The sequence below is a fragment of the Vipera berus genome (assembly GCF_964194415.1).
Source record: "Vipera berus genome assembly, chromosome: 3".
Classification (NCBI taxonomy): Eukaryota; Metazoa; Chordata; class Lepidosauria; order Squamata; family Viperidae; genus Vipera; species Vipera berus.
In genome coordinates this window covers 120,062,653-120,076,084 of record NC_138204.1, presented here as the reverse complement: position 1 = coordinate 120,076,084, position 13,432 = coordinate 120,062,653, and the positions used below count along the sequence as shown (strand labels likewise).

Genomic DNA, 13,432 nt, shown 5'->3' with positions numbered 1-13,432 from the left:
AGGAGTATCGGTGAGCATCTACTGTCCCATCTGGCCAAGATCACAGAGTGAGCAATCAGGTCCATCTCCCCAACCTCAAGCCAGTCAAACGTCTCTCTCAATCTCTCAACTGAGTGGCCGTGGATGGCTGTCAGGTATCTCCACTCTCCAGAATCATCCCATCCAGTTGGCCTTTTCACCTTCCTCAGTGCAAGCGATCAAAGGCTGTGGGATGAAATCAGAGGAAATTCTGCCTTGGCAGCCTTGGGGATTATCCATTGCTGGTGAGCCACCTCGGAGCAGCAAAGCTTCTCAAAGGTCAGGATCCCTTCTTGCTGTCCCAACTTCTCAGGTAGAATTATGTGGATTTTCGGTCTTGCTCTCCGCTTGAACAGTAGCCTGTTCTCCAGCAGCCGGGAACACATTGAGGCCAGTGGCCAATTCTCCCTTCTCCATCACGGCTTCTCCCCTGAGTGTTTGCCATCCTCTCAAAAGTAGTGGGTAGGTGACTGGGACTCAGGACCCAAAGTAAAAGATTTTAGGAGAATTGGTTTAATGTCATGGTTCCGATAGAGGCGAAAAATTAACCAGAACTCTGATGCTAGATGCTTCCTTGAAGAACATGTTTATTGTTTACAAAGTATCAGCACAATCAAAAGTGAAACCAAGTCTGAAATTTCCTCCAAAGAGTTAGACTAGTACAAAGTTAAACTTCCCACCCCAATACTAGGCAATTAACTACATTACCCAATAGTTTGGCAAGCTTTCTAACAGAAAACCCAACTCCCCAATCCAACTGTTTGAAATGACCTTGGTTCACATGGGACAAAGAATTGAAAAAAACCTCCACTTCCCTCCTCCCATGCTTAGGGCAACCTAGAATGAGCAAGATGGCTTCAGCCAGGTTCTTTGTAGAGTTGACACTATTTCTATTTGTGGATCTTTGTATTTTGTTATCTTCTTCAGTTCTTCTATTCTGCTGTCTTCAGGTACTGCCATATCCAGTATCCAGTTTTGTTTTGTTTTTTGTCTTTCTTAACAACAATTTTTAAGACTCAGATGTTATATGGCAGGTACTTGCCTGTTCAAATTCTAAAGACTCAGAGCACTTTAGCTTCTTCATTTTCTATTACTTTCTCCAGTTCTTGCTTGCAGGCCAATGGTATTCTTGCAGATCTTCCAATGCGCCGTTGTTGCTACTTTGTCATGGTGTTATTTGTAGTCAATCTGTGTGATGTTCTTGTAGCAGCTAACTAGGTGGTCCACTGTTTCTTCAGCTTCTTTTCAGAGATAGTGTTTGCTGTCTGTTGCTGTCTTCTTAATTCTTGCTTTATATGTTCTTAAGGTTGATTTTGTGCAGCCAGAATTAGCCCCCCATCTCTTTCTTTCCCTGTTTCCCTGTTCATAGCCATTGCCAGGTCTTGTTCTTATATACTTTGTCTGCTTCTTTTTAACGTACTGGACAGGTAACTCTTTGCCTTGCCATGTCTCTTTCCTAGTCTTCATTTGGTCTTTTTTGTAGCCAGTTTGTTTTCTCTACAACTCAGTGCATCTTTTTCATTGTTATTCAGATATTCTTCCAATGCCCCTTTTCCTTCTTCAGCTATCTAGTGTACTTGCAGCATTCCACACCCACCTATTTTCTTGGTAGGTAGAGTCTGCCAATGTCACTGTGTGGACGCAGGGCATAATTCATTGTCATTATTTTTCTGGTCTTCCTAGCCAGGGCTTTTAGTTCTGCTTGAGTCCAATCCACTATTCCAAGCGTGTGTATTAAATGATTGGCATTGCCCAGGTGTTAACACCTTGGAAGGTATTTCCTCCACTGAATTTAGGCTTTAAAATCTTCATTCTCTTGATGTATTCCCTTCTGATCTTCTTCTTAATTTCAGTGTGCTTGAGAGATGCTCAATTTGAAGGATGCCCAGGTATTTGTAGTGACCATCGTCCTCCAGACTCTTGATGTTGTTTCTACAGTATAAGGCATCTTGATTCCCTCAGTTTTCACCATTTTGCCCTGTTGCTGGTGAGGGTGGAACATTAGTTGAGCCCAAACTCCATTCCAATGTCTTGATCTTACATATGGACAGAATTGAATAATAATTCTATTTCAGATAGTGGTTTTCTATACAGCTTCATATCATCCATGTAAAGGAGATGGGATAGTCTGGCAAATATTTTGGATTTTAATAACTATGGCCTACATTTTGCAGTGTAGTTGTCAGGAGAATCAGTGCAATAACAGACTTAAAAGATTCTTTTCTTGATATTATTATCACTTTTGCAGTCTAATTGGCAGCTAGACAATTAGACTGGATTTAGCAGTTTTATTCACTGTTGTGTCCCTCCCAAGGAGCTGGGATAAGTAGAGGTTGTTTGATGGTGTTAAGGATTTCATTGCACAATGTAAGCTGTTCCAAGGAAAATGCCCTTTGCAATTGTTATTATTTTGGTTTCCCACACAGTCAGCCTATTATTATAAAAAAAGCCTCCACTCCATGCAGCTGATTAAGTCAGCTCAAAGTCATGAAAGGGTATACAACATTACATCTGTTCATCCTTAAGGTGATAGCCCTAAAATCTTTGCAAGATAGATTATTAAAGCTATACCTCTGGAAATTTGAATGTGACACAGGTTGCGTGTCTATACCTCAGCTTCAAAGATACACTGAAAATTTCTGAATTTTTAGATATGAAATATAAAAATAGAGTTTCCATCCCTTTTCCAAGATGGTCTAATATGGATTTAATTAGGATTCCTGGCTCCTTAATTTTCTTCTGAAAGGAATTATGAAATATATACAAATGAGTGGAAGTGAAAATCATGATTGTTTCAAAGTATGACCTACCTACATGGTCATTATAAACTCAGGACATGAAAAGGTGCTAGTAAAAATATAACACACAAATGAACTTCCTCTGGATACTTAACTGTATGCACATACTTATACATACATTCACGTCACAATCATACCAAAAGTTAAAGCTCTTACATTTCGGGAGGAATCCTTTTTCTTTAGACTGAAAACTGTTAGTATATTGTCTTGCTATGATAGAGGACACCAAGAACGTATACAGGAGGAGCATTTTGTTCTTTTGAAACGAAGCACGCACTATTCGATACTCTTAATAAATGCCCTATTCAAAGGAGTTTCATAAACTCAGTGCTCCATTTTACTTTACACACAAGGTGGTGCTATTGCACCAAACAGTAAAAAGAGAGATTCATTTATTTCAGGATGACCTAGTCATTAGACAAAGGAATCTCAGAACAAAAGGCAACAGCTCTCAGTTTAAACCTTGAGAAATTTCCGAAGAAAATATTCCAGCATGAATACCAAAAAATAACTGCTGTTGGATTCTGATAACAACTATAAAAGAAATTGTAGCAGCTGCTTTACGAAGAATCATATTCCCAGAAAGAGGCTGAGAAAATGGAAGTATCTCCTCCTAGCAGGCAAGTGGTCTTGTTCTTTATTTCTCTGTGTAGCTCTGGTATGTTGTGTGAACCGTTCCACTATTCAGTGACTGAGGAGAAGAAAGCTGGATCAATAGTAGCAAATGTGCTAAAAGATTTGAAGGCAGATGTGAAGGAGCTCTCTGTTCGCAGAGCACAGTTGATTTCTAAGAGTTCCAGGCAGGATTTCCAGCTGGATCCTCACTCTGGGAATATAATATTAAGGGCTAAAATTGACCGAGAAGCTTTGTGTGGTCTGACTGATCCTTGCACTCTATTCTCTGAAATTTTGCTGGAAAATCCTTTGCAAGTGTTCAAAATTGAAGTTCAAGTAGAAGATGTCAATGATAATTCCCCTACATTCTCTCAGAATCAATTCCTTTTTGAAATACCCGAACAGACTCCCATAAATGCACGTTTCCCTTTGGAGACAGCCCATGATTTAGACAAAGGGGAAAATGCTATCCAGAACTACATAATAAGCACAAGCGAATATTTTAAACTGGATGTGCAAAGTCAAAACGATGGTAGCAAATATGCAGAACTGCTTTTGGCAAAACCATTAGACCGCGAGGTGATCCCTCAGTTTATTCTCACTCTGGAAGCTGTGGATGGAGGGATCCCAAGGAGAACTGGCACAGCACAGATAATTATTGATATTCTGGATATAAATGATAACGTTCCCCAATTTGAACAAGCAGTCTATAAAGTGCAGTTGATGGAAAATAGTCATCCAGGTTCATTGGTTGCTAAAGTTGAAGCCACTGACAAAGATATTGGATCCAATGCTCACATCATTTACACTTTTAGCCAAGCACCAGCAGATGTGCTTCGATCATTCAGCTTAAACAACCATACTGGGGAAATTACGCTTATAGGGAAAATTGATTATGAAATAAACAGTAAATATCAACTCAGTATCAAAGCCACAGATGGAGGGGGACTCTCCACTTACTGTAAAGTTCTTGTTGACATTGAAGATGAGAATGACAATGCCCCAGAAATAGTTGTATCATCCATCACTAATCCTTTACCAGAGAATTCTCCCCCGGAAACGCTGGTGGTACTTTTTGGCATCAGAGATCAAGATTCTGGAGACAATGGCAGAACTAGCTGCAACACTGATAAAAACCTGCCTTTTATACTAAAACTGACTGAGAACAATTATTACCAGCTTGTGACTCAACAGCCACTGGACAGAGAACAAATGTCACAATATAACATCACCATCACAGCCACTGACCAAGGTTCTCCCAGACTCACTTCCAAGACAGTTATTAGCATTCAACTTTCAGACGTCAATGATAACCCTCCAATGTTTGAAAGATCTTTCTACGATTTGCACTTGAGAGAAAACAACATTCCAGGACTGCTCATTGGATCAGTCCGTGCTGTGGATGTGGACACAGAACAAAATGCCAAACTGACCTATTGGCTTTTGCCTGGGAAGATCAGGGATGTCCCTGTATCTTCTTACATCTCCATCAACTCCGAAACTGGGAACTTGTATGCCATCCGATCTGTGGATTATGAGGATATACAAGATTTCCAGGTGATGGTGAGGGCTGTAGACAAAGGCTCGCCTCCACTGAGCTCAGAAACCATGGTCCGAGTTCTTATCAGAGATGAGAATGACAACGCCCCCTTTGTCCTCTGCCCCCTTCAGAACAGCACTTCTCCATCAAAGGAGCTGGTTCCCAGGGGAGCAGAGACAGGCTACCTGGTCACCAAAGTGGTGGCAGCGGACAGGGATTCAGGGCAGAATTCTTGGCTTTCCTATCAATTGCTGAAGGCCACAGATCCGAGTCTCTTCGCTGTTGGGACTCAGAATGGGGAAGTGAAAACCATGAGGCCGGTGAACATCCGAGACAGTTTCAAACACACTCTTATTGTGGCAGTTAGGGATAATGGGCATCCGCCTCAGTCTGCCTCTGCGACCCTAAGAATTCTTCTAGTGGACGGCTTCTCTGATCCGTACATGAAAAGTATGGATAATCCTAAGGGTGAAGTCCCGCAGGAGGGAGATCATACTCTAACCATGTATTTGATTATCTGCTTGGTTGCCATCTCATCCATTTTTCTGATTTCTGTCATGGTGTTTATTGCCACCAAATTTCAGAAGCGAAGGAAGTTCATAGGAAGTTCTCATTCTGTTTCTAATTTCCCCGTGGGACCGAGTTCACAAGACAAGTGTGTGGATGCTAATACTGGGACACCTTCCCAGGCCTTCAGCTATGAGGTATGCTTAGCAGATGGATCTCTGAGCAGTGAGTTCAAGTTCCTTAGGCCTTTCTTTCCTGTTTTTACTATGGAGCATCGAAAAACTCTGCTGAATCCACAGATTAGAAATGATTGCTGTGATCTTCCTAATCAATTGGAGGAAAGAGAGGATATATCCCAGGTGAGAATAATTATTAATGCAATTAATTTATAAATCTATTTGGTTTGAATGACTCAGAAATAATTAATTTTTAAAAATGGAAGAGTGTCTAATAAAGTACATTTCCAGAGAACTAGTTTTTTAAGGTAATGTACTGACAAATTTGTATTGGTTTTACATGCATTTTAATTTTTACATGGGTATTTATCCTGCACTGTCGTATGTAATTTGGTAGGTGAGAAGTTATGAAATACATACTGCCTTATAGGAAAACTGTACAATTTTCCAGGAAGAAAACAATTAACGAAATTTTTGAAATTTGGAAGCTACAGCTGGTGCAGCATGTTGTGGCATGGGCAATATATAATTGAAAGCTACCAAGAGTTAGCAATAGGTAGCAATAGCACGTAGACTTATATACCACTTCACAGTGCTTTATAGCCATCTCTAAGCAGTTTACAGTCAGCATATTGTTCCCAATCTGGGTTATCATTTTACCGACCTTGGAAGGATGGAAGGCTGAGTCAACCTTGAGCTGGTGAGAATCAAACTGCTGAACTGCTGGCAACCAGCAGAATTAGCTGCACTCCCGCATTCTAACCACTGTGCCACCTCGGCTCAGTTACCTTGTGGTAAGACAGCAGCCAATAAATTTTATTTATTTATTTTTATATTTTTTTCTTTTTACGACTGCGTAATCCCTTGATTTGGGACAACGTTGGGGTGACTGAATGCAGGTTAGCATTTACTGGTCAGATGCCCTTCCTGACACCTACTCCAAGTTTGCAGCAGATATTTTCTCTTTGTGCCCTGACAGAGAAACATTTGTCACTGCCTAGCATTGAACTATCAACCTTCCAAATGGGAGGCAAGCATCTTCACTTCTAGGCCACCATGCTGCTCTAATGAATTTTATAAATAAAAAATAAAATTTGGTAGGGGGTTGAATGGGTGTTGATGGAAGGAATGTGGACTGTGTGAAAAATTATTTAAATGAAATTTGAGCACATTGATTAGAAACAGAAGGGTTTATAATGCAGCTCATGATCAAGACTTAACTCTGATTGGTGGAAAGTGGTACAAGTGATTTAACCCTTAAGCAGGTCAGGATTTGGGGAAGTGTGTGGTAAAGACACCCAGAAAGAATGTAACAAAAAATTGCTTTTGTGAAACAGTAAGGTAGAAAGGTGATCTTGGGCCAATCTCTCTCTTTCTCTGATATCTAGCAAGGAGGCAATTGATTCTCTGTCTCTCTCTGTCTCTGTCTCTGTCTCTGTCTCTCTCTCTCTCTCTCTGTGTCTCTCTCTGTCTCTCTCTCTGTCTGTCTGTCTCTCTCTCTCTCTCTCTCTCTCTCACACACACACACACACACAAACACACACACACACACACACACAGATACACACAAACACACACAGAGACACACAGAGACACACATTCACCCACACAAAGAAAAATTGAACAGAATACAAATAACAGAATAGAATAGAATAGAATTCTTTATTGGCCAAGTGTGATTGGACAAACAAGGAATTTGACTCCAGTGCATAAGCTGTCAAGAGTACATACAAACAACAGAGAGATAACTCATAGATAATAAATTATAATATGTAATCATAAATCATAGATATGAAGAATTGATAAATCATAATATACCAATAGGAGAAAGAACTGGATTACAACCTTTATCAATAATTTCTGTGCAGATTGTCAGTTTGTTTCTTTTTCTATATAATTGAATAGTTCATAAAATAATCTGCTAGTCTAGTGGATAGATAAAAATGGATTTAATGTAAATATGGAAAGAAAATTATTGTCTAGTTCACCACATGGTGGCGATATTAACAAAGAAATTCAGTTCTGTTCTGCTTCCTCAGTATCAGGGCAGACAGTAATGCAAAACTGAACAAAAGGAATCTGACTCTTTTTGCGATGAGACATATGCAGATTATAAAATGGCAAAAGACTGAACAATTGAAAATGATTTGCACAACTAAATCATAAAGAAAGGAAGGGAAGACAGACTGACGGTTGGGCAGAATTTGAGCCTGCAAGGAAGAGGCTGGAATCATGGAGAATTGCTTTTGGAAAAGACAAGGTCTGTATGTCCTTCTCTCTTTCTCATTCCTTAGAGTAATGTGTGCTTCAATTCGCTTTTCTGTCCCTGAAGAAAAGAAAAAGGGGTTTCTGGTGGCTAATGTGCTCAAGGAATTGAAACTGAAAGCAGGGGAGCTCTCAACCCGCAGAGCACATTTAGTTGCTGAGGGCACTCAGGAATACTTCCACCTTGATATTCAGACTGGGAATTTGTTGGTTAAGGATAAAATAGACAGAGAAGCTTTGTGTGGCCAGAATGATCCTTGTGTACTCCTATCTCAGCTTGTTTTGGAAAACCCCATAGATATTTTTAATATTGAAATCAAAATAGAAGATGTGAATGACAATGCTCCCAAATTTTGGAAAAACGAAGTGGTGCTGGACATTCCTGAAAATATTCCTATAAGTATGATATTTCCCTTGGAATTAGCCCAGGATGATGACTTAGGAGATAATAGCATCCAAAACTATACTCTTAATCCCAATGAGCATTTTCAGCTTGAAGTACATAAGAATGAAGACGAAAGTGATAATATATATCTTGTTTTGAAGAAAACATTAGATAGGGAGAAGATGCCACACCTCAGATTGACTCTAATGGCTATTGATGGAGGAGTTCCAAAGAAAAGCGGCACAGTTCAAATTAATATTAATGTTCTGGATAGTAACGATAACTTTCCTCTGTTTAGCAAGTCTGAATATAAGGCAAGAATAAAAGAAAATCTCCCTAAGGGCACTCTTGTGATTAAGGTGGAAGCCACAGATCTGGATTTGGGTTCAAATGCACAGATCTTCTACTCATTCCATCAAGTGCCGGAAAGAATAAACAGTTTGTTCAATTTAAATGAAAGAACAGGAGAAATCAGTGTTTGGGGTCAGATTGACTATGAAAAAGAAAAGAGTTACAGCATGAACATCAGAGCCACAGATGGTGGGGGTCTTCCAGATCACTGCAAATTACTAATAGAGGTTGAAGATGAGAATGACAACCCCCCAGAAGTGTCCATCATATCTCTGACCAGCTTCTTAAAAGAGGACTCTCCCCTAGACACAATAGTGGCTGTCTTCAGTGTTAGAGACCAAGACTCTGGAGACAACAGCAAAACGGTGTGCTCCATGGAGATGAACCTTCCTTTTGTGCTCAAAGGCACCACAAACAACTTTTATCAGCTTGTGCTCCAAAGTCCCCTCGACAGAGAGACTGTCACTGAGTACAACATCACCATCACAGCCATTGACCGCGGCTCTCCTAGGCTCACTTCAACAAGACTGATTAATGTTCAGATCTCCGATGTCAATGATAACCCCCCTCTTTTTGAAAAGCCTTCATATGACATGCAGATCCGGGAGAATAATATTCCAGGCTTGCTCATTGGCTCAGTCCACGCTGTGGATCTGGACACAAAGCTGAATGCAAAAGTGACTTACTCAGTTCTGCCTGGGAAGGGTGATGGCCTTTTGCCCACTTTCATTTCAATCAACTCTGAAACTGGAAACCTGTATGCCCTCCGATCCCTGGACTATGAGCAGATAAGAGGCTTCAGAGTGACTGTGAGGGCATCTGATGGTGGTTCTCCTTCCCTGAGCTCAGAAGTGATTCTCCGCATCCACATCATTGATGAAAACGACAACGCTCCCTTCTTCCTGTATCCCCTGCAAAACAACACATCTCCATGCAATGAGCTGCTTCCCAAGTCAGCCGAGGCCGGCTATCTGGTCACCAAGGTGGTTGCCGTGGATGCAGATTCTGGCCAAAACTCTTGGCTTTCCTATGAATTGCTGAAGGCCACGGACCCAGCCCTTTTCAGCATAGGAGCACAGAATGGGGAAGTGAAAACCAGGAGAGCCCTGAATGAGCGAGACACAAACAAGCAGAGGCTGGTGATGCTGGTCAGAGACAACGGTCTTCCTCCACAGACCAGCACGGCGATGCTTAATGTCCTTCTTGTGGATGGCTTTTCGGATCCCTTCCTGAGGAGGGTGGATGTCAGTGTGCAAGAACCAGAAGAAGACAAAACCTTGACCAAGTATTTGGTGATCTGCTTGGCTGCTGTCTCCTTTGTGTTCCTGGTCTGCATTGTTGTCTTTATTGTGGTCAAAACCCTCAAGAAGGACTCCCAAAGCCACTTTACTGCAGCTGTTCCTCACTTCCCACCTGCCACTGCTGATGCCCAAGAGAACTCTGCAGATTCACCAAATGGGTCGCTTCCCAGGACTTACCATTATGATGTTTGCTTGACTGGTGGATCCTTAAGTAGTGATTTCCGATTTCTCAGGCCCCTCTTTCCTGTCCTGTCCTGCCCTGTGGGAGATGTAAACGTCCCAGGCAACCACTGGACTTCTTCTGGCCCCGAAGATTTATCTAAGCAGGTTGCAGTTAATGGCACAACAAAAGAGGTGAGGAAAAACATGCAATTAATTTAACCTCTTTCTATTTATTCTCCCTCTGTTTGTTTTACTCTATCAGTTATTCTTGAAATCCATGCTGGTTATTTGTTTAAAAAACAGGCATTTTTACTTTAATGTTAGTTGAGAGCATACATCACAATACTTTTACAGGGAGTCAGTCAGTGCTTGGTTAACAGCTACTCCTTTAGCTCCCTGATCACTTGATTCTGATCTGGGCACTTGGCAACCAGCTCATACTTCGGATGGTTCTGCATCCCATGGTCATGTAATTCTCAACCTTCGGTGCAGGTTCCCCACAAGCAGTTTCCATGGAGAAGCTGGCAGGGAGAGTTGCAAACTGCTCAGGTAAGTCTTACCTGGCTGCATACTTTCCCCCAGCCTCTCTGCAGTCATGCTGCGCCTTGCCAATCACCCACACACCCTTGCACACTCTCCCCAGGCCTCACTGTGCTCCCACTGTGTGTCCTGGCCATTTGCACTCCCCTACCCAGCAACATCCACTCCCAGCCCTCCTGTGCTCACACTGGGCCTTCCCTGCCTATTTCAGAGCCTCTTTGAACATCAATCTTATTACATTTCCCCAGTCAGATGTGCACCCTCCCTCACATAGCAGTAGGTACCCCAAGCCCTGGCATGGCTTTCTGTGCATTCCCTCATTCCCTCTCCCACCCAGCAGTTGCCGCTTACCTGCCTGGTGGCCTGCTTGTGAGCAGCCTAGACATCTGTCAGCCTCTCCACTGATTTTTGTTGTTGGATGGTGGCAGGAAGTGATCTATGATTTTCACTTGCCGTTGCTAAGTGATATAATCACGTGATTTATGAATGTATTGCTTAGTGGCAGAAATTTCAGTCCCAACTATCATCATATCTTGAGATTCCCTGTGCATTGATTTACACTTTATGCACTTGCCTGATGTAATTATACCTAAGATAATTTCTGGTTCCTTGTGTTTCAGGAAACAAGTCACTGTCCTGGTATTCTCTGTAAAGCAGGCCATCACTTAATTCATAACAGTTGTTTGGGAATTTTTTTTTTATTGAAAAGTTTTATCATACATTTTATCTTTAACAGTCCCCCCTACCCCTCCCCTATCCCTCCCTCCTTACCCCTCCCTCCCCTCCCCCCCCCCGACTTCCCAGAGCTAAGTACAAGGTATAAAAAACAAAAAAAAAACAATCATAAACATTCGTATGCTAACAACCATAAACTCTAAAATCTATCACTCTCTAGCTCATATAGGATAACTACAAACACTATTAATATACAATATATAAAAAAACAGAAAAAAAGGAAAAAAGAAAGGAAGACTTATTCAAATGCTACATGAAACTTCTTAATCCCATATTTGTTCTGGATATACTCAATCCATTTTCTCCACTCCATAATATAGCGTTCTTGCGAATGATCTTTCAAATAAGCCGATATCTTTGCCATCTCTGCCAGGTCAGAAACCTTTAAAGTCCATTCTTCTATAGTCGGCAGTTCCTCCTTCTTCCAATACTGACCTATTAAGAGTCTTGCTGCCGTAATTAAATTCAATGTCAACTTAGTGTCCACAACTGTAGCATCTGTAATTATTCCCAACAAAAAAAGTTGCGGACAAAACTTTATCCTTTGCTTAAAAATCTTCTGCATATTCCACCAGATTTTTATCCAAAAAGCCTTAACCTTTTTACAAGTCCACCATATGTGAAAATATGTTGCGTCTTCGTCACCGCACCTCCAACATTTAGGCTGATAATTCGGATACATACTTGCAAGCTTTTTAGGATCTAAATGCCATCTGTAAAACATTTTATAAAAATTCTCTCTTAGATTTTGAGCTTGTGTGAATTTTACGTTTCTCACCCAAATCCTTTCCCACGTGTCCATTGTAATAACTTCTTGGATATTTTGGGCCCATTTAATCATACAATCTTTAACAAGTTCTGTTTCTGAGTCAATTTCTATCAATGCAAGATATATCCGTTTGATATGTGCTGGACCCTGGTTTCTAATTTGCTTTATCAGATTTTCATCAGTCATTGTAAAACCATTTTTCTGATCTTCTTTCCACCTGGCCCGTAACTGAATATATTGAAACCAAGTTTGAACAATCTTCTCATCTCGCAAGAGGCTATATGGTTTCAGACACCAGACATTTCTTTCCAAGCTTAGAATCTCCTTGTACGTAGTCACATCATGTTTGAAACCAGCATGTATATTTTCTATTGCGTGTTTTGAGATTGCCCACAATGGTATCTTACAATCTAATTTATGTCTGTACTTCTTCCAAACCCTCAACAATGCCTGTCTTAAAATATGCACTCTAAACACATTGTCTACCTTCTTGTCATACAACAAATATGCATGCCAGCCAAACAACAAGTCGTGGCCCTCAAGATTTAATAATGTCTCTTGTGTCAAATTAATCCAATCACTTATTCCTACTAACGCAGCAGCTTCATAATATAGTTTAAGATTGGGCATTTTAAGACCACCTCTCTCACGAGTGTCCTGCATAATCTTAAGTTTAACTCGTGGCCTTTTCCCTGCCCAAACAAATTTATTGATACCTCGCTGTCATTCCTCCAAATTAGAATCTTTCTTAAGAATCGGTATCATTTGAAATAAAAATAAAAATTTAGGCAGGACATTCATTTTCACTGCTGCGATCCGTCCCAACAAAGACAATTGCAATTTTTCCCAACTCTCCATTTCTTTTTGAATTTTCCCCCATAGTTTTTCATAGTTATTTTTATATAACTTTGTATTAGAGGGCGACAGAAGCACCCCCAGATATTTAACCCTTTTAACAATCTCAAATCCAGTTAATCCTTCTAAGAGAGCCTTTTGCGAAACTGTCATATTTTTGGCCAGAATTTTGGTTTTTTGTATATTAACTTTAAATCCAGAAACCTTCCCATATTGTGTTATTATCTCCATCAGGTCCACAACAGAATTCTCTGGCTGGGTCACTGTAACAACCAGATCATCTGCGAATGCTCTCAATCTATAATCCTGATCTCTAATTTGTATACCCTTAATTTTTTCCGAGTTGTTTGGGAATATTAAATTTTATGAATCTTAAAGATTCGCACTAATCCTGACTGGCACCCAGACAGAGCGT

General features: G+C 40.7%; 2 protein-coding genes across 2 annotated transcripts; both read left to right on the top strand.

Moving 5' to 3' along the window:
- Window positions 1-3,371: 3,371 nt before the first annotated feature.
- LOC308666655 (protocadherin beta-16-like) lies at window positions 3,372-5,870 on the top strand (the record flags this gene model as incomplete). The annotated part of the gene is made up of 1 exon (XM_081325549.1): window positions 3,372-5,870. The coding sequence occupies exon 1, from the start codon at window positions 3,414-3,416 to the stop codon at window positions 5,868-5,870; it is 2,457 nt and encodes an 818-aa protein (XP_081181675.1). The 5' UTR covers window positions 3,372-3,413.
- Window positions 5,871-7,952: 2,082 nt separating this feature from the next.
- On the top strand, window positions 7,953-10,337 carry LOC308666654 (protocadherin beta-16-like; the record flags this gene model as incomplete). Its single annotated transcript, XM_081325548.1, has 1 exon — window positions 7,953-10,337. The coding sequence occupies one exon, from the start codon at window positions 7,953-7,955 to the stop codon at window positions 10,335-10,337; it is 2,385 nt and encodes a 794-aa protein (XP_081181674.1).
- Window positions 10,338-13,432: the final 3,095 nt, after the last annotated feature.